General features: G+C 38.2%; 1 protein-coding gene across 2 annotated transcripts in view; it reads right to left on the bottom strand.

Annotated features, from left to right (window-relative positions):
* Positions 1 to 6048: 6048 nt before the first annotated feature.
* The window catches only part of lrrn1 (leucine rich repeat neuronal 1), a 42058-nt gene continuing 25310 nt past the window's right edge, over positions 6049 to 22796 (bottom strand). For both annotated transcript variants that reach the window (XM_048606442.1, XM_048606443.1), the window contains exon 2: positions 6049 to 9116. In XM_048606442.1, the coding sequence (XP_048462399.1) occupies positions 6751 to 8898 (2148 nt within the window). In that variant the 5' untranslated portion in view covers positions 8899 to 9116 and the 3' untranslated portion in view covers positions 6049 to 6750. The remainder of the gene's footprint in view (positions 9117 to 22796) is intronic.

Raw genomic sequence — 22796 nt, 5'->3', positions numbered from 1 at the left:
TGCTCCTATGATGCTGCTTGGCCTGCTGTGTTCATCCAGCCCTGCACGTTGTCTCGGATTCTCCAGCATCTGCAGTTCCTACTATCTCTGATCCAATTTATACATAGTTTAGGTACTGATCAAAAGATTATTACCTGAGTGGTTCTGCATTTTAATTTAGCATCTAACCTCTCATGCTATCACAGCATAGCACTAACCTAATTCTGACCATGTTTCGTGAGAACTTCAGTCACTTAAAGAAGGTATTAACTCTTTAGTTTATGTATCAGTAGATAGTTGACAAAAAATGACAGGAAGTCAAATTTCTTCTTGCCTTGAATACTGAAGCAATAAGATAATTCAAATCCTCCAGTGTTTATGATGGTAGCGAAAGATACGGAAAAAAACTCCTTCAGATTTTAGAAAGTCAACTTATGGTTGATTTCAAGATCGATTTGGAGTTAATATCTTCTCTCCAACAGGCAGCTGCAACAATTGGCTAATTCATAGGCTAGTGTCAAAATAAACGGATGGAATGCGATTTCACTGGAGCTTAAGTAGCTGAAAATATCATTAAACAACTCATTACATCCACACCCATCAAATCTTTCTGAAAGGTTTTTTTGGACAAACTCAAGGCAATCAATGCACCACTAGAAGGATGACCCAAGTTCGAAGTAATTGCAGCAGGCCAGGAGCATTTGTAAATCCTAGCTTCTGAAAGAAAGTATTGCAGCTGCCAAAAAAGGTCCAGTAGAACATCAAAATCTTGCATGAGATGTAACTTATCTGAACCACAAATAACATGTCTAGAATTTTATGCCATATGCAACCTATCTTTTACCAGATGGCATTGCACCCATTTTGACCAAAGTCCAATTGCCCGCAGAAACACATTGTACAACACAATGCTGCATGACAGCAAAACAAGTGGTCAACTTGATACACAACATAGATACAGTAAAAAAAGTTAAAGCCTTTACCTCCATCCAAGTGGTATATGCCAAAAGAGAGCACAATGCACACTGTACGCCAAGACGAGCACTGAAGCAGTGCAAGTATCATTCCTTTGCACATCTTACATGAAATTGACAGGGTGGTACAGTCAACATAAGATAAGTTAGCTGCTTACAGTAAGTTTAACATCCTATTCATCGGCATGATCCAACTTTTCTAGAATGTCGAGACAATGCCTCAGGTGGATATCTGAAACCTTCTACATTAATGAAGAAGACAACCTTCTATCATCCGTCTACCAGGATGTACAGATTTATATATAACATAGCTAAATTGCAACAACAATTCTTCCAAGTGGAGATGGAATATCAAATGATATCAAATCTACTGATCACATTACTAATCACCAGTTTCAAGTTATCAACAGTTTTTAAGCTGATGCAATGCTACATCTAAAAGATACCACTGAACCCAGCATTGATCCTCCTCAAAGTGCAGCATTAAAGAAAAACTCAGATTTGTACAGGGTTCCCTGATAGAGAAGAGCATCATCTGGAAAGTTGATCATCAACTGCCAGGTGCAGTACCATTGCTTGTGTATTGTCATCTTTCTTCAAAGCTTATCAATATATGTGAATATTTAGATTCATGTAACTAAACATTTCATTAAAAAGGTGCTTAAATGAGATACCTACCCTGCATGAACTAAGTTGAAAGTTCTGAGACACTAAACAATGGTCAAGTCTTGTCAAGAAATAGATGGCATATCCAAACTGCATGTCATCAATCACCTGTCACATGGGAAGAGGTTTTGGACTCTTCAGACATCTTGCCAAATAGCCACACAGCTCCAACAAATGATACATATCCTCAATTAGCACAGTAGGGCAAATCTATACTGCCACGTTATGATAATTATATACGGACCATATCTGGTACAAATCGCATGTCCTAGGCCTGAGCAGAATGGATACAGACAGACAATGCATCCATATGCATTCTTGTACAGGTTTAGCAGAAAAAGGAATTGCCTTATTTTAAAAAGGGAAGGCAGAGAATGCAGGATAATGTCCTATAATAGCACAGATTCCAGACCAGATGAGCCTGTACCTTTGGAACATTTACAGAACATTACAGCATGTGACATTTCATTATAAAAGGCATGCAATTTACCTCCAATCACATTTTGCACTGGAGTCAACGTAGTGTGCATAATGTACAGCAATATCAACAAACACAGTCTGCGTGCAAGTCTTTGCTTTACATTACATGGACTAACATATATGAAACCATAAACGGTGCCCCAGTGCACATAACTCTGTGTCTTTGAATCAAACACCATATGTCAGTTCTTTTCAGTTTTAACTCATGGCTAAAATACTGTATTTTGAGAATGAAAGGCACTTGGCAAATCAAATCACTTTCACCTTGTACTTATGAATCTACCCATCAGCAATACGGAGCTTGAGTGAAATGTTAACCTCACTCTCTCCTGCTGTGTTGGACTTGGATTGGAATGGCGACCCTGGATATTCGGGTGAGTGTGGAACTAAGTAATTCTGCTATGAGACTTCAAGCCATCCAGGTTGTAGTGTTCAAAACCTAGCTATGCCCCTAGTCAAGTTGTTCAGCTTTATTCAGTGTCTAACCCATGTTGTAAATGTGCTGGTTGCCTATGGTGGTGGAGTACAGCTGGAAGAAACATTATTCTGTGTCTAAGCTAAACTGGATCTGCACTGGGAATATCTGATACAGTGTAAAAGATATGTCAAATTCTGTATCAAATTTCTTCCACACTGTCTCAAAGTTCTCTCAGTGTAAGCCCAACACAAGAATGGGCAATTCCAGATTTGGAGATTGCAGAGCTAGAAAACCATAGTAACGAGAAGCATTGCTTGGACCACTGAAGACAGAGCAGCAAAATGTGATACATATAGTCACTGCCACCCAACTTGTAGAACATTGGGTTGATGAGGGTGGCACGAGATTTTAAATAATGGAAGAGAGAAACGCCAATTATTGTAATCCACAAACTGTAAGATCATACAACTGTGCCTTATGCCATGCACAAGCCTTTACCACTTCCATAGGGGCTGTTCACTCTCAGTTCAGATCATTAATACAGAGTATCACTGAAGGGCTTGTTTGAGAGAGTTTCATTTCGGTAACCTAGCCCTGGATTTTCACAGGCTCTCTCTCCCCTGACGTACATTTGCAAACTCCATGGAGATCACCTTCTGCACACAAAGGTACCTCAGCCCTGATTCCCTCTGTGGCTGTAAACTGTCTGCTGACTATCCTATCTCACACTTCACTGTAAAATTCTCCACATGGGGGTGGATCGATAGCCTTTTTCTACTTTCAACAGTACATTTGTCTTGGAGAGTAACTATTAATAAGTTGTTACTGCATGTTGTGTGTGGAGCTTGGACAATGCTAAAATAGGTCGCAGTGGCTGAATATGTCATCACAACAAAATAACAAGCAACGTGTGATTTAGAATTTCTCCTCTTGAGGTATCACCGACAATGTAATCAAAATATGTGACAAGCTTTGCAAGCGAGTATGGCAAATGTTCATTTGACATCACTGTCAAAAACCTTTACTTGTAATCCATACAAACAAAATGTAAAAAAAGGCAAAATTTCCTTTCAAATGAAAAATAACAGACACCAGAAAAGCTACCAGTAGATCAATTTACAATTATCAATTTAAATAGGTGACATTAAAAGTACTATTTGTAGGAGACACTATGTATATATTGGTTTGTTAACCTTTAACAATTTAACTTTACCTTCACAGTCTCTTTTCCACTCGATAGGCATTTTTTTAATACTGTGCTAACTTCTATCCATTTCCACTTCAGGTAAAAATTCTTGTGGGAAGAGCAAGTCATGACTCCATCTCACCCGTGGGTTTGAAACATTGACAGATCCAACAAATCAAGCAATACTTCATGCATAAAATTCATTAAATGGAGAGAAAGAGAAATTTTCCAAAGTACTATTTTTAACTTAAAGGTTGTCAGTCAAATATGGATACTTCAGTCTTCAAACAAGCAGTTCCACAAATGGAACAAATCACTCTTTAACTCCACTAGACCACCTACAAAGTAGAAATACATCTTCTCTAAGACTAAGGTTAATGTTAGAAGTATGAAACAACACAGGATGGTAATAAATCATTTTGCACAGCTAACATCAAAATAAGACTCAAACGTAGTAAAAACTTTCCGTTGTTGAAAAGAAGTTACTTTTTTTTCTGTTTACACTCGAGAACAGCTGTCATTTCTAGGTACTCCTTCCCTTTAAGGCATAGGGGAATCCAAATAAAACATTTTAAATCCTTAAGATGCAAATCTTTCACAATAATGGGATAATGGCCACCTATTCGCTTTATAAAGACCAAACTGCGTCAAAATCAAGAGCTCTTAGAACAGCATACAATCATGCTATACCAACAATAAGACATGGGGTTCAAAACTGTATCACCAATCTACAAGTTAATTAATTGTTCAGTAAATTAGAGAAACTAAAGGAGAGTTGAGCAATTGGTCCTGAAACATAGTGGTCAATGCATGTTCAGCCCGCTCTCAAATTAGTGATAAGGTGACACAGTTCCACTGAAGCTGAATGATGGCATTTGTCAAAATATCCTTCAAGACTATAAATATTGAGAAAATAGTCTTTGGAGAACATGAAGATACCCCAATGAGTTATGGGCTCATCTCGGTCATTTATTTGCAAGCAAAGTGTTTGGTCGTTTTGTGTGCACACATGTGTGTTAGCCAACTGAAACAAATTGTCCAAAAAGTCATGTTGACTTTACATTTAAAAATATAATAATTTATCATTCCCATTTCCTTCCATATTTAGCTTAATGTGTTGCATAGAGAGTATTAGCTCATAAGCAACAGCCTGATGATTGTCTTAAATGGTAATCATAGAATCCCTATAGTGTGACAGCAGGCCCTTTGAGTCCACACCAACCCTCCGAACAGCATCCCACCTTGACCCAATCCCTGTAACCTTGCATTTCCCATGGCTAATCCACCTAACCTACACATCTGTGAACACTATGGCCAATTTAGCATGGCCGATCCACCTAACCTGTACATCTTTGGACTGTGGGAAGAAACTGAGCACCCGGAGGAAACCCACGCAGACACGGGGAGAACGTGCAAACTGCACACAGACAGACAGTCACCCGAGGCTGGAATCAAACCTAGATTCCTGTTGCTGAGAGGCAGCTGTGCTAACCACTGAGCCACCGTGCTGCCCTCTATGGGCTTTTGTTTTCCAAATACTTTTACAAACTTTATTTATTAATTTTGAACACTAAAAATAGATAGTTTTATTATTTTAAGATTAAATAACAGATAATGCAGATAGAGATTGCTAAACAGAAATTTAATTGGCTTATATTTTATCCAATTTGAATCAGAGTTGATGCAGCTGGAACTAGCTGCAGCTGGAAATCCTGATGTCAGCAAAAATAATTGCTTCAGAAAAACAAGGTACAGAATAGGAGTTGTAACATTTGGGTAAACACAAGGATTAATTCTCAGCCATTGGCACAAATATTTAATTAGTTGGCCAGAAATTCCAAAGCCTATTGAGTTCAAGCAGGCCATCCCTTGGGTCTTCCTGCAAGATGACAGTTTGAAATGTCAAAACTAAATGCATTGCCAGATAGAAGACTACTTAACCCTCAGTTCCTACTCTTATGAAAAACAAGCTTCATCAATACAGCTGAACAACCCCACTTCACAATACTTTTTATCCAGAATGATCCATTAAAGCTGTTTGGTGATATATTTTATTGCCAGCGCTGAGGTTCAATTTTTCTTGAATCAAGAATTAAATTTATGGTCAACCAACTCAATTTGTCAAATGTCAAAAATTAGATGTAAGAAATCTACAGGAATAATGGACATAGCTTTAAAAAAAAAAGACACTTTAAAAATCAGAGACAAAACTATGAAAAATGTCAAGCTCAAAACTAATTTATTATAGTTTTGTTCTCATTTTACACTATACGTTTCACAATAAAATTCATTGTTTAAACCATTGATACTAAATGCAATTAGAGAGACATTCAGAAAAACCTGGCAGCTAAAGTCCCTCAATAAATCAACAAAAGTACAGATTTTTTTTTAAAATGTTGCAGTTTTTAAAAGCACGTTACATTATTATTGTTTTTAAACATTAACCACACATTTATCTAAGATAAACTGTAAAACTAGTTCAAGCAAAGAAGGCAAATCAAATTTACAAGTGTTTGGGCTTTCAAATTCCAAAGAGAGCAAATTATAGTTGATACAACAATACAGTTTAGTTGGCTAACAGCATTCAATAGAAGAATGAATGAGTTCTAATCCTGTATGTCAGCTTCAATATTCTAAAAAAAAAACCTATAACATGGAAGTGGATCAGTGCCCAACAGTTAAGGTAAACAGCTTCTACTAAAATGAACACACCTCAGAAGGCGCATCACTTCTTTAAAAACATGGGATGACTTACATTGTCATCAATTATTATTGAGAGTTCTGCAATAGAGACAGAAATAAGTAATCAAGCACAGCAACTGAGACATTTTGCAAGATAAATGGGGCTGCCCTTTTCTTTTCGTTTTAAATGTTGAACAAAAGGCGATACGCTATACTAATAGGTCTTTGAAATATCCACCTGTCCTCACAGCTCTGCCAGAGGTTAGCAAAGTCAAAATACAAAAAGTTCAGAACTTTCACTTTTGCAGAAAAAAGCAAAATAAGTATCTGTGCTCCCTTTAACTAGAAGCAAAATTCCTCCAGAGTTACCATACATAGTAGCTTCTTGATGTGTCAACAGGCATAGGTTTCACATCAGAAGAGCCGTCTTTTTCCTTCTCACTATCCCCCTCCCATAGATTTATAAGTGGTGGATAAAGCTCATTCAAGGGAATGGAAGAGGTCTTCTGCATGTACTTCTTTAGCGAATGGTGATAGTTTTTCCTCTTGAGGCGTTTCGCAATGTAAACAGCTATTGAGGCAATGCTAATGATGGCAAACATTGAGCCCATTACAGCTGCTAGAGCTGTGCTTGTTCCCTGGTCAGAAATGTCCAGTGAGAATGCCACTCCCTTTGTAGTAACATTGACACATGATTTCTGAGTCTGCTGGTGGATATTAGAGACAGTAAGACAGACTTCGTATTCTGTTGAGGGTTGAAGATGAGTCAGGTTATATTCGTGCACATCCACGGGAACCCTTGCTGTGTATGTAATGTGAGGGTTATCAATCTTCATTGTAGCTGAAGACCACTTCAAATTAGAAGTCATGACATTTGAGTTCACTCTCCACGAAACTAAGATGGAGTGGGACTCAGCTTGCTTTACATATATTTTCAGAACCTGAGTTCCATCTAGCAGGGTTCCATTAACTCGAATGGTTGCAACTCTTGTATCAGCTCCCTCAGAGTTCTGAGCAACACAAGTGTAACGGCCAGAGTCCTCAATGCGAATGTGAGAAACTTCAAGAGTTCCCTCACTGCTCAATTTATATTTATCTGACAGAATGTCGACTGTGATTTTACTTCCAAGCGGTGTCACCCAGTAGATTTCAGGTTCAGGCTCTGCCATGGCACGACAATCTAAGGAAACTGTCATATCGACATCTACATTCAGATGATTTGGAAAGGTTTCATGTGCAATCATTGGGAGACACTGTTCGGCTGTCTCCTGCATGAGAACTTGTTTAACTTGCTGTCCTCTGTATTCTGGCGGCAAAGCACAAAACATAGACTGAGGCTCCATGAACCGAATGGTTGTTTTGTTTGAATTCATCCATTGGCTAACACAGTCACATCTGATTGGGTTGCTGTGAATGCTTACTTCACGTAGATTGGGGAGGTTATCAACAGTCTTTTGATACAGAGAATTTAATGCATTATTATTGAGCATCAAACTTTCAAGAGACGGAACTTCCCGAAATGCATAGCGATGAATATATGATAGTTTCGGGTTGTTTGTGGCTTCAAGTTTTGTAAGTTCAGGCAGGTTATCCAGCGCATATCTGTCAATAGAAACTAGTTCAACCATATTGTTAATACCGAGTTCTTTCAAACGAAGCATGTTTCTGAAGTCGCCTTCTTGAATTTTACGAACAGGATTCTTGTTTAAATCCAGGAATTTCAAGGCTGGGACCTTCTGAAGGGCAAGTTGGGGCACTCTTACCAGTTTATTGTCATAGAATGAAAGACTTTCTAGACTATCCAATCCTACTAGTGCATTCCCAGGAACTTCTGTGAGTTCCATTCCAGCTAAAACCAGACTCCTCAAATTGCTGAGAGGTTTGAAGTTCATATCCAGGATGCCAATTACTGGGTTTTCTCCAATCATGAGAATCTCCAAATTTGGTGTAGACACAAACCAACGGCTGTCAATCACTCGTAGTTTGTTGGAATTTAGGTGAAGACGCAGCAAATTCTTTAAGCCAGAAAAGGCATTTGCAGATATGCTATTGATCTGGTTGTGATTTATATACAGCTCCTGGAGATTGGTGAGATCCTGTAAGCAATAATCAGGCATTTCTGCTATCTGGTTCTCCTCTAGATGCAGAGTTGTCAGATGAGTAAGGTTGGTCAGACCTACATCTTGAATATTGGTAAAATTATTTTGAGAGAGGTCCAACTCTGTGAGGTTAAACATTTGCTCAAATTCATCAGTTGTCTTGGCAATATTGTTGCTCTGAAGCAGAAGCACCTGAGTGTCAGCCGAAAGGTTGCTAGGAATTCTGGTCAACCGAAGATCATTGCAGTCCACAGTAGCTGCTTCTCTGTACGTTGATTGTGGGGTGAACCATGGCCGAATTTCACAAACGCATAGCTGAGGGCATTCGTTAGACTGTGGAGATGCTTCAATTAGACAAAGAGTCAGAAAACCCATCATTACATGACAAGTGGTGGAAAATTTCTTTCTACACATTTTTAAAAACTTTTCCTGAAATGAATGACCAACTGTCAAGAGACTTGATGCTTGCAGCAAATCAATGCTTGGATGCAGAAAATAGAGCCCTGGGTAGAGAAGGATATCTGGTACTTTTCCAAAGTGCTGGGATTGATCACTACCCTCAGCTGTTCTTTTGTTCACAGGGCATGGTGAAAGATTTTTTTTTCCCAGCTATGTCTTGACTCCAGCAGCATCTGCAAAGAGACAAAGAAAAATATCAGGTTGTAGCCTGAAAAGGAATGCAGAACATTGATTCTACAACATAATGTTAACACTCAACTGCAATTAATGAATTAGAAGTAAAAGCAAAATATTGTGGATGCCAACTGGAAGTTCAGGAAAAAAAAATCAAACATTTGCTCCATTTTAGAAATGGCCATAAAATATTCCTTGTAGTTTTTTGTACGGTATTTAATGCTACAAAATTTTAAACATTATGATAGTCAAGGAAACATGCATAATATCTACATTTTTATATTACTTTAAAACATATACAGTATGTAAAAGTGTGCTAAAATATTTAATTCTTTGGCTTGAGATCACAGATGCTCTGTTACATTTTTCATCAACACTTGGCTATTTTCATTTTCCTTTTCAGAGCCCTCCCTCATCCTTGTAATTCTCCACCCAAGAGAGCAAATATTCTAACTGTTTTAATAATTGCACAGTTGCTTGGCAGCTCACAAGAGGAGCCCAAGGTGAATTAACCTCAATTTCAACAGCTTCACTTATTGATGGAAGCCAAATCAGTGGGACAGTCAGCAGTGCCTCACCAGGAAATAAAGCTCACTCTTCTCTAGTCAGAAGGTCATAAGTTTAGAACCCACTTCAATGAACACAATCTACAGTGACCCTTCAGTACACTGCTGAGGGAGTGCTGCACTGTGGAAAGTGCCGTCTTTTGGGGAACACAGGCTCCTAACCTCCTTCAGCAGGATTTCACAAAGATTAGGGGAATTGTGCCTGTATCTGGGCCAATATTTAGACCGCTACCAATAGCCAAAACCAGAGTTCGAATTGTTTTATTCACGTGTGTAAGTTGACAGCAGCAAAATGAAATATCAACTAAGTATCAAAAATTTGCAGGTTGCAGAGTCTTAAACAAAAAGCAAACAATAGCACATCTAGTGTAATTAAACTGCTCAGATCTTCTGACCAGAAAATAATCACTGACGTGTAGACTGAAGTTGCACGTCAGGACTGTGTGGAAATCCCACTGCAACAGATTCTGCAGCAATTACCCAGGAAGTCTGTATTTCTGATGGGCAGTCACTCAGTGTGTGAAGTCCTCTGAAAAAGGACCTCAATTCTGAGTTAGAAACGGAGATTTGAAAGTTTCAACTGACTTATCTCAACAGTTCGCCAGGTACAGTCAGAGGAATTAAAACATGCTCTAACTCCTGTTTAACAATGAAATTAATCTCCCAATTCACTGCTGACCACCACTCAAGTGAGGGTTCTGACCCAGATCAGAAGATTTCTGCCAACACGTATTAAGTTATTAGCCATCAATTTCAAGTGAAGAATATACATCCTTTCTATATTTGACCACAAGATAGATTTAAACCTCAAATTATTGAGCTGGACAGCTGAAGACAACTTTAATGACTTTTAATGTGATTGCTCAACTGACAACTTTAAATGGAACAGGTTGCACTTAATGGATTTTTGGCAGGCTAATGATGGAAAATTAAAATGCACAGAGACCACTTCTACAGGTAGAGATAGAAAATATATTCATTTACATTCCCCAAAGCAATATGCGAAATTGTGCAGTCAGTGGCAAATTAACTTTCTCTATTTCCAATAGATCGAAGAAGCAGGGTTGTTAGGCACTGTGTGCACAGGGCAAGCAACTGTGGTCTTCTCCAAGGAAAAATTTCTTGTAGCCTGTTGAATTCTCTGTCACAGAAAGTGGTTAGGACCAAAATAAGAAGCGGTTAGATATAGTTCTTAGAGCTAAAGGGATCAAAGGCTATGAAGGAAAGCGAGAACAGGGTACTGAGTCAGATGATCAGCCATGATCATATTGAGCAGTGGAGCTGCCTTGAAGGGCCGCCGAATGGGCTACTCCTGCTCCTATTTTCTGATTTTTAAAACAATTTTTCCTTAACCAATCAGGTTGAAGTAATGTTGATCAGCAGGGCATACAAAATACAAGGAATTAAAATACTTGATGTCAGATCACATGTAGAAAGCAAAGAACAAGAAATATTAACGAAAAAGAACTAAAAAGTTGAAAATATCAAAATCATCTCCAACCACAACTGGAATCTGCAGGAATGAAAATCCGCACTTAGTAGCATTAATTTTCATTACAAATGTTGCTTAAATTAAGTTCCAAATTTCTCAACTGTCAACAGTAGTTGTCTTGGTCACACCACAAACTTCATTCTGTAGCTGCTAAGTCCATCCCTCTCCTAGATGATTGTCTGAGGCCAAATCAGGCTGCCTGCAAAATTAGTGCTAAAAGTTAACTTCAAACCATGTATCACAATGATTGCCTATTTCCACCTGTTTGTATTTATGATTATTTTAAACATTTTGTTGTTGAAGTCTCATCCAAATCTTTGCAAACCCAAGATCTGATTATTCTGCTGCTCTCCCACTTTACATTCTTCCTAAACCTTCCATCACCCAAACCCATCTGCCAGTGTCTTTACCTATACCAGTTCCAAGATACCCTCCATTCCTGCGTTTGCTTGCCCTCATCTGTTCTTAAGTATGCTTTACTGTTAAAGATGCTACATAATTACATGTTGTTGTACTGCAGAAGTAATGTCATAATTGATCATGGGTACAAATGCTCAATTAAACAAGCACTAACTTCTTTCTGGTACATTTCGCTTGTGTCCATTAGGGAAAGACAAGACCATCTCACCAGACCATGTATTTAAGATGGTGAGTCAGTTGACAAAATACTGTTACTTCTAAAGAAACAGAGCAGCTCTGATAGCAACCTTCTTAAAAAGTTAGAAAGTATGAGCAAGACACAGGCTTTCAATAATTCAAACAGGAATTGCTAGAAAAGCTCAGCAGGTCATTCGACCTGAAACATTAACTCTGATTTCTCTCCACAGATGCTGCCAGTCCTGCTGAGCTTCTTCTGTTTTTGTTTCTGATTTACAGCATCCACAGTTCTTTTGGTTTTTATTCGATAATTCAATGCTGCTCCACCATTCAATATGATTATGGCTGGTTATCGAATGGAGAACCCCATGGCCGCTTTCTTCCATGCCCTTCGATCCGTTAGCCCTAAGAACCACATCTAACTCCTTCTTAGAAATATTTAATGTTTTGGCACCAACCACTTTCTGTGGCAGAGAATTCCACAGGCTCACCTTTTTGGGTAAAAAAAAAATCTCCTCATCTCAGTCCTAACCTTAACCAGTGACCCCTGGTTCTGACCTCTCTGATTATCATGAATATTTTTCCTGCATTCACTTGATTTAGGTATCCAACTGGCGTTCTATTACTGGGAGTTGATGTTTTATTTCCAAACAGCAAGAGTTGCCTCAGCCTTATTAATACTGCAAAATTCAGACCAAAATTTGGTTTCTTGAGCTATCAAAAGAAATTAATTCCAGCTGGTATGAGATACAAGGGCCCTGCAGGTTTTGCAGTTTCAGTAATATTTGAGCCAAATTACTTTCAAACGAATCAAAACTGAAAGTATACCACTTCAGTTAAATATTGAAGATTACAACACATCTTTTTAAAAGACAACTTTACCATGCATTGTCAACTTGAATATCCTTTAGCATATATTCCCACAAATCAATAATTGTTGTTTGCTAGAACTTGAGCATGGCTGGAAAAAAGGACTTTTGTGAGCCCATACATCTTGCATTCTCAGGACAATTCACAACAGAATTCAAATTACAGAGGAAAACAACAGTTATACCATGTGAGAAGAGCTTGATGACTCGTTGATAAGGAATATTCTGATACGGATGTTGCCATGGAGCATGCATTTTGATGAGAACTGACAGTTAACTGCCAAGCTTTGTTTCAATTTGAACCAAGCTTGTTCCCTCTGATTAGTTAAGGTAAAGCTGTGATACATGAACCAGTGAATGACTGTCTTTTTGGTTTTACAGCAGCATTTTGTTGGTATCAAACACACTCCTATTACCACTGCACAACAACAATATGAAATGTCTAGCATAACTTGCTACAGAGGCATTTGAGATACCTTACCATCAGACACTTTTCAGCACTAAACATGACAGCCTTAGACCCTGTCATGAGTTTGTGTGATATACAGCAAGGAAATGATCAAAATCAGGGTAGCCATTATCCCACAGGATGGTTTTGATTCACTCTTTTCAGTCAGAAAGAACATATCTACACATTGCACCCTGTTTCTACTCAACAAAATAGGGAAAAACCATTCTCTGGTTCACTTTTCAGGACAATACCTTAACCAGAGCAAACTTGTTTCATTTAAAATTTAAAGAAACCTTGGCAGTTAACTGTCAATCATATAGCTTGTAATTTTGCTGAAGAATACACAGAAGTCCAAGTTCCAAAAAATCAGCACTCTTCACTCAGCATGTAATTTTCCTTTTTACTTATGTCTTGCAAATTGTCCTGATGAGCGTATAATTAAATAAATTAGGGGAGTGTCTTTTTATTTAATTTTAAAAGAAGTGATGTTCAAAACATTAGTTCTAACCTTCAACTGCCTGGGCATTTGTTAGTCAGCATTCTCCTACATTGATTGTCATACCATTCCCTTGAGATGTTTTCCCAATGCCAGGCAGAGCTCATTTTCCTTTTAGAAACAGATATTCATCTTTTATAGATAGTGCTGCATTATTCCAGTTGTTTTACTGCAGCTTTGGGGCTTTTGAAATTAAAGATGTCAGTATAACCAATGCAGACCTAATTCACACTTTGGAAACTATTATTATAACGACGCTACTTACATTTGATTTACAAACAGCAGATTGCACTTCACAACAGAAACTCTAATTGGCAATCTTGGAATTAGGTTGAGCCTGCTACCCATTTATTATCAGGCCAATTATTCTGAAAATGTGATGGTTTTAATACGAAATGTACATAAATAAAATAAGCTCATTTTGTAAGGACAGTGTCTAATCAAGATGGAGCAATGGTAAAACTGATCAGTCGATATCTTAATTTAGCTTTAGAGATTTTGTTTCAAAATTATATATTTGTTGAAGAGTAGGGAGTTATCCCCAGTGTCCTGACCAATATCTCTCTCCGATTTACATCACAAAAACAGATTGTTTGGTCATTATCATAGTGCAGTTCATGAGAATTTGCTGTGATTTTTGCATTACAGCAGAGACTATACTTCAGAAGTACTTCATTGGTTGTAAAGCATTTTAGGATGCCTGGTCACAGACACAATATGCATATGCAATCTTTTCTTTTCTGTTACTTTATATGTTGGGTATTTATACATTGGAGACAACTGACAAAAGAACAGACAGACTTTCATTTTTTCAGTGTCTTTGATAACTTCAGATCACCCCAAGGAATTGTAGGTGGCTCAGTGGTAAGCACTGCTGCCTCACAGCACCAGGGACCTGGATTCAATTCCACCCTCAGGCAAATGTCTGTGTGGAATCTGCACATTCTTCCTGCATCTGCGGTTTCCTCTGGGTGCTCTGGTTTCCTCCCACAGTCCAAAAGATGTGCAGGCTAGGTGGATTGACGGTGCTAAATTGCCCATAGTGTCCAGGAATGTGCTGGCTAGGTGGATTAGCCATGGGAAATGCAGCGTTACAGGGCTAGGATAGGGGCATGGGTATGGATGGAAAGCTCTTTGGAGAGTTGGTGTGGACCCAATTGTCCAAATGGCCTACTTCTACACTGTAGAGATTCTGTGATATTTACAGCCATGTAAATAATTCTGGAATGGGAAAATGTTGCAGCCAATATGTCCACAGCAAGTTCCCAAAATAGTAATGTGATAATGATAGTTTGTTTGGTAGATCAGAATTTGATTACTGCTAAAAAAAATTGTCATAATGAGTGCAAGACAAAAAATATACTTTGGCAATGGAAAAGGCACAACAATGTGACAATGATTAAATTGTCTGTTTTAGTGATGTTGGCTAAGGAACAAATATCTCCCAGGTTTTCAGTAAGTATCCCATCCCCACTCTTCAAATAATATGATCAGATATTTTTTCTACCCATTTGAGGCAGCAGAAAAAGCCTCAGTTTAATTCTTATTATAACAAGGAGGCCTTCAACGATGCAATACTCTCCCAGTACTTCACAGATTTCAACTTGCCTTTTGTACTCAAGTCTTCAGAATGAAGCTTGAATATACAACCTCCTGACTCAGGCAAGTCCAATGCCAACCGAGTCACAGATGATACTGAAACATTAAAGTGAATTCCACAGTGCCACTTAGCCACTGCAGGGAGCTCTCTTTATTTCCATTGAACATCAGAGAGCAAATGACCTGAACACTTCCCAAGGAAAGCCTAGGAGCCCCCTTGGGGGCAACAACACTGGAATATGAGCTTCATTGGTTGGACCAACTGATGGTATTTGTTACTGTAAACAGCGACCTTTTGTTTAACGAATTGTAGTTCTCATTATCATTGTGTTTCTCAGTCACAGGACCACATTGAATACAATGGACCATTTTATTTCTTTCTCTACAAACACGTAACCCTAACAATACACACATCTCAACATCCACATCAATGTGTCAACCTTTTGTTAAAGTAAATCATTGCTCGCGCAGCTGTGTCTGCAAAAATTTGTTTAATATGTTGGAGGAACAAAATAGAAAGAGGCTTCACTATTTTAAAGCAAAAGTAAGTGTTTCTGTATATACGTACCTGACATATATTTACATTGGAAAGAATTATTCTGTGCATTAGAAATGATTCTCATTAATAATCAGTGTTAAAAGTGTACTTGAAAAAATGTGGTCAAACATGTGCCAATTGAAAATGGGAAAATAGTCTCACTGCTACAGAATTCTTGGCTACCCAATTCTACAAGGTAAGCTTTTAGCTGGCAAACAAAGAAACATTTTTCTCTGAAAACTCAAATTAAGAGTAACAAAAATTAACTTCATGCTTTTCGCAAAATCTTCAGACCGCACCTGTATAAGCTTGATAAGCATTTGGAATGAAACTATCATGGAAAATATAGGTGTGATTAAAACAGTATTTTAAAAATTTCATCATGATATGCAAAGTTTTCAAACTAAAATTGGGGATCAGTAAAGCTTTAAAACCAAGTCAAGGATTGCAACTTTTCAGAACTCAGAATCAGTTAAATTTGGCACAGAACCACCAGTAATGGTTTGCAGAGACAGCATTGAAATCATTCTGATTTTTTTATCTGGATTGCCTTTCAGGAAATATGCAGGATGAGCAATGAGTATATAATGGTCATTATTTAATATTCTGTTATTGTGCTCAACACAATAGTATTTCCGAGGAATAGGTTTGTCCACAGCAAATTGACACAAAAAGCATTGCTTGTCCTGGAACAACTTTAACCCAAAACTGAAGTGCTATATTATTTTGTAGCAGAGAAACAGGCCATTCGATCCATTAATTCCAGGCTGGTTCTTAAGTTCCATGTGAGTCTATTCCCACCATCATATTTAACAGTGATCATACTGGCATTGTGTCATTAGGTAGCACAACAACAAAAGCTTATCAACAATATAGAGATCATCCTTTTAAAATGAATTCATCCTGAGGAACACAATATGTACTTAGTCTTCTTTGTCAGAACACTGTCCAAAAGGGTCACTGTCCAGTTGTCAGCCAATAATTTGTCATGAAAATATGTAGCAAGTCAACTAAATTCAAAAAAATGTTCAATTTATTTTTCTCCATACCGAGAATGACTGTTAAAATATGCACTTTGTAACAACTGTTTCCAGGGATGCCCAAGCATGCGTGGCTGGACTCAGGCAGAAGATTTTGGGATTGATCTACAAATTTTATTCAGTTGGCAGAACAGCAGAGGCATTAAAATTAGTAAAGACAGGGTGGGGTCAGCGGAAATTAAACATGGCTCTGATTTGTTTTTAAACAGTGATTTTGCGTGACACGATGAGGTATGAGAGGTCACAGGATAAAGACACAGAAATGAACTTAAATCACAGATCAACCACGATCTTGTTGAATCTTGGATCAGGCTAAAAGGACCAAATGCTTTACTCCTACTCCTATGTTTCTTTCCTTGAAAACTCATTTTGGATGGGCTCACACTCAGTGATGCTGACTTAACAGTCTGTTCACATGTGAACCATGACATTTTGTCTCAGGTTAATCACTAACAGGTCATTAGAACTGAGACAACTTTTCTTTTAAACAAAAAGGAAGATTTTTAAATAAAAACAAACAACTTGTCACATGACAGATTGGTGAATTGTATGCTAACCATTGGTACTACCCTCGGTCCAAATTTAAAAATGGAGAGGATTGCCCAATCCATAATTTAGCTGAGGAAACACTACATGGTAACCACATAAGCTGATAGTTAAATCAAAACATGTTCACTTTGACAGATAACATTGTTCCCATTTATATTTTACTACATACATAGTACTATTTTAAAATTAAAAAGGACAGAAGATACTGCAGTCTTCCAAAATTATATTTGTGGCAAAATTAGTGATTAGCAGGGCAAGTCACTGAACAGCATGAGGTTGAACTCTGGTAGACCACTGGTGAAATGGATCTAATGTTAGATGCATCTGGATAGAGTAGTTCTATTTACAACCTTTCACAAAAAGCATCGCTACATCCCTAACAAAAGCTAATAATGAAACAGATGAAAAGAAGAGGTTGCCTTTAGAGATGTAGGAACTGCTGATGCTGGAGAATCTTGAGATAACAAGGTGCAGAGCTGGATGAACACAGCAGGCCAAGCAGCATCAGAGGAGCAGGAAGGCTGACGTTTCGGGCCTAGACCCTTCTTCAGAAAATGGTTTCAGTTGGTGCATTTTTACAAGACTTTGACAGAACAGTGTAGAAACTATAGAAATGTGAAAAGAAAGTGAAATGCTTTGAACTGAAAATTTCCATTTCTTCAGAAAAATCATTTTCTTTCAGAAAAAATATTGAACAACTGAACACAAGCTTGAGAGGAACTGACAATGCTTCATCAGTGATACAGCTTGGTTGTCGATGCACTTACAGGGAGCACCACAGATTTGTAATTCATACCGTACATATCAAGAGCTTGCAGAGCATATTTTTCATGATTAGTCATAATATACACAGGTACATGGACCTAGCATTGTGATATTCTACTGAATGGGTTCCCTCTCATGTCTTCTTTCACCATGTACAATGCCTCTATGTAACATGAAAATTGGGGTCCTCACAAAATAAATCCAATTCATTAAACTGAATAGCACTTGTCAACCACTAGGATTTTCTCAGGTAGTTCAAAGCATTTCACTTTCTTTTCACATTTCTATAGTTTCTACACTGTTCTGTCAAAGTCTTGTAAAAGTGCTCCAATTGAAATTCACTTCCCAGTGAGTTAACAGAAAATATTTAGGCGGTTTAGATTTTGCCCAATTACCATTTTTGGGAAAAAAACCCAAAAGCTCCCCCCTCCAAATACTCTTCAAATTATGAAAAATGCAGAGATGTCAAGTAAATGTGTGCCTAGCTCAATCCCAGCCCAAAGTACTTTGCTGTAGGTTCTATTGCAATCCCCATGAAAACTAATTGAAAGATTGGCACGTTGCTGGCAATAAATTACAGGATGACTTCAAGAATTTGCCTGAAAAGTACAGTGTATTTAGCTACATAAAACCACAGACCCCATAATATAACTTAACTGACTCTACTTTCTGTCTGTCTGTGTATCTGTTTCTGAAAGTGAGTGCACATGTATGTATGTTGTTGTGTCGTGATAAGACTTACCAGACGATAGGGCTGCTCTCTCATTAGAGAGAGGCAACTGGTGGTGAATTAGCCTGAGGGCCACAATGCCTCAGGCAAGGGGAATGGTTGAGAAAAAGGGTCCTTCATGATAACCTCAGCCAGTGTGGAGATTGAACACATTCTTTTGGCATCACATGGTTTCACAAACCAACTGTCCAGCCAGCTGAGCTAAACTCATTCCTCCATGTATGTATGTATAGATCTTTACAACACTGGTCTCAGACTGTAAGGACTACACTTACTGCATGGAAGTATATTTCTATTACAGTTCGAAAGGAAGGTTCTAAACCATAATTTAAATCCCAAGAATGTTCTTTCTTTCTCATCTTCCAGAGCTTCAAATTAATTTTGCTCGTTTTTCCACACAGACATAGTCAAGAAGTGACATCTACTTAAGTTATACAGAGTTACAAAAAGATTATCATTAAATGGATTTTTTGACTTGAATTAAACCAGTCACAATTTCAGATGCGGAAACCTGAAGTTTTTCAAACATAGTTTCACTGCTGCTGTCAGGTTTTGAAATCGACTCTGAAGGGGAAAAAAAAAGCCATCATGATTTTCTGACAATTTGTAACTGTCAAAGGAAGTATTCACAAGAGTGTTCCAACATCACATAGCTCAGCCTATAGCTGGTGTCTCAGCTGGTTCACAAAAGTAATTAAAAAGGTGTTTATTTGGATTGATTGCATATTCCTGAGGGGGTGCATTTTAAGCACGCATCCTGTGAAATTAAGCATGACATCACATCAGTTCAATTGTAATTAAAAGGTATTTTAAAACAAAACATGAAGAATTGTAGCCTACACATTTTTGCTGAAAGGTAGTGCCATATCCATCTTGTGCACCTCAATGTTAGAATTAACAATCTGCATAATTCTGTTTTCCATCACCTCACCAGAAATTTCTCAGCCCAAAGCTCTAGATTACTTTCCAGCCTTCTCTATTACACTTAATCTACAATGTTCCTAAAAGCCTCTATTTGACAAAGAGGTAATCATCTAATATCACTTTCTATCCTCAGTATTAAACTTCTTCTGGTAACATTCTTGATAAAGAAATGTCCTAAGGCGTTTCACAAGTTAAAAGGTTTTATATAAATGCAAGGTTTTGTTCAGCAACGCTTCTGAAATAACTCCACACAGGCCATTATTCAACAAGTCACCCTTTATCTTACACATGGAGAGTCCTTGACACTGATCCAGCTTCCTCAGAGCTAGCTCTCAGATTGAACACAACCTCTGACATTTCTGTTTATATCTGTCAGTCAGGGCTCCCTGATTGGGGCTGTTAATCTAGTCCAGTCAGGGAACTCATTCTATGGGGTCCACCTGGCTGACCTAGTTACAATCACTACAGTTTCCTACTGTCGGAGAGGGTTAAAAAAACACAAGGCAGCTTGTGCATCTATGCACTCCCAGTGGCCAAAATTAGGGCAGCATTTCCAGAAGCCTGGGATTTCTTCTCTGCGTGGTGAAAATGGTATATCTCAGGGAGACAATGGGAAGGGAGGCTGAAATAGTATGGTGTTGTTTATTTGTGATGAAAAGTCATGCTCCCAGCAAATTTGAATAAATGAAGATTACATTTCACAAGTTCTTGAATGATGTGGTGTCATTTGCAAGTACTGAAAGGGGTAACTGGGGAAAATATCCAAGTGATATAAATAGTTTTAGCAATACAGTTAATGCTTGGTAGTGTTACACAGAAATCAAAACAGGCCATTCAGCCCAAATCACTTATGCCAATGATCACACATCGTAAGTGTACTCCCCACCCCCACCTCCATCAATCCTATTAGAATAACGTTCCATTCCATTCACTGAAGGTTGTGGCACTTGGTACACTTGCCTTTATTGGTCAGTGCATTGAGTATAGGCGTTAGGATGTCATGTTGCAGCTGTACAGGACATTGGTTAGGACACTTTTGACATATTGCAATCATTTCTGGTCTCCCTGCTATATGAAGGATGTTGAGAAACTTGGAGATTTACAAGGATGTTGCTGGAGTTAAAGGGTTTGAGTTATAGGGAGAGACTGAATACACTCGGGCTATTTTCCCTGTAGCACTGGAAGCTGAGGGGTGACCTAATAGAGGTTTATAAATCCATGAGAGGCATGGATATGGTGAATAGCCAAGGTCTTTTTCTCAGGGTAGGGGAGTCCAAAGCCAGATGGCATAGATTTAAAGGTGAGAGGGGCAAGAGTGAAAAGGAACCTAAGGGGCAACTTTTTCACACTAAGATTGGTGCATGTATGGAATGACAGCGAGAGGAAGAGGTGGCGGCTGCTACATTTAAAAGGCATCTGGATGGGTACATGAATAGGAAGGGTTTAGGGGCATATGGGCCAAATGCTGGCAAATGGGACTAGATTAATTTAGGATATCTGGTCGAGTTGGACCGAAAGATCTGTTTCCGTGCTGTACAGCTCTATGACTCTGTGATGTTCTTTTTAAAGGTAAAATGCACTAATGCGATTTACAATCTTAATTTTGTAATAACCTAGTTGGGAGAAATTCGATATTACATACAAAAGCTAGCAGTTACTAACTGAAATCTGGCTGCTTTAAACTGTTGCCAGTATGAACACAAGGGTTAAATTACATCAACTGTGTACCATTGAACAGAATGGAATTGTTCTGAAGACAAAAAAAATCAAACTGCGCAACTGTTGGCAACCACGCCAAAATTAATGACTTTTAAAGATCAATTTTTGTTGTGAGAAATGAAAAAGTGTGTATTAAGTGTTTAAACTTAAGTATCACAGGGTCATGTTTAATTCTCATACGTGAAGATGAAATGCTTCAGCAGCTGAACGGTCAGTTACTATCATTCAGAACAGGAGCATTCGTTTGAGGGAGCAAAACACAGCACATTTTTATAGAAGCTTGGTTTCAGTGGAGCCCAGAAACATGCCTTTGCTACTGGTTAGGAATTTTCACAAAACACAGTGCGTTTCGGTAATCTCTACTCAGTTCTTTAGGAGCATGAACACTAAGCTCTACACTGGTACTGATGTAAAAATCTCATTCAGAAGGCCATGAGATCATAGGGACCAGACTGGTCGCACAATCTTAAATCAGGTACTTTCCCCGTGATTACCTATATGTTTAATTTTTTTTCAGGGGTGTGGGTCTGACTGACAGTTATCACCCATCCCTAATTGCACAAGATGGTAGCAGTGAGCTGTCGTTTTGAACAGCTACAGTCCTGGAGTATGCTGTTTTTAGGAAGGAAGGAAGTTCAAGGGTTTTGACCCACCAACAGCGAAGGGAAGGTAATATAATCCCATATCAGGGTGTTGTGTAGTTTAGAGGGAAACGTGTAAATCATGAGAGTGTCCATATTATCCTTACGTCACACCTGGTTGCCAAAACTAGGAAAGAATGTACCATGAAAAGCACTAAATTGCACATCCTACTCCAGAACAAAAAATCTACTTATAAAAAGGTGGAAATGCAAAAGGCAATTATTCCTCATTCCAAAACGCCCCCATTCTCGCAAAGATCAGAAGTTTTCACATCAGTTGCAGCTGCTTTATTTAAATGACTGGCAGTGCACAAAGACCTTTGTGCTTTTATTCAGGTGCACCAGCAGCACTGAAGATAACCCATCACTAACACTGCTACGTCAATGGCCTGACTATACTTAGCAACAAATTGTGACGTTTACACTCTTTTGTATTTTCAGGGCGGTTATTTCTCCCACAGTGATAACAGCAATTCTGAGGTTATATTTAAACGACAAATTACTTTGAAGACGCTGCGAAGGGGAAATGCTTCACTTTAGTTCAGTCAGCCATTTCCATCTGAAACATTTAAATATTATGCTTCTGATATAAAACAAAGTATTCAGTGATGTGTTTGATGTCCTATTGATATACGGAGATGACACATTTGTTTCTATGTCTGAACAGGTGCTTTACTTAATGCTCTTTTAGAAGTCTCTGTTT

The sequence above is a fragment of the Rhincodon typus genome, chromosome 16 (assembly GCF_021869965.1).
Source record: "Rhincodon typus isolate 14 chromosome 16, sRhiTyp1.1, whole genome shotgun sequence".
NCBI lineage: Eukaryota > Metazoa > Chordata > Chondrichthyes > Orectolobiformes > Rhincodontidae > Rhincodon > Rhincodon typus.
This window is presented reverse-complemented; position numbering and strand designations above follow the sequence as displayed.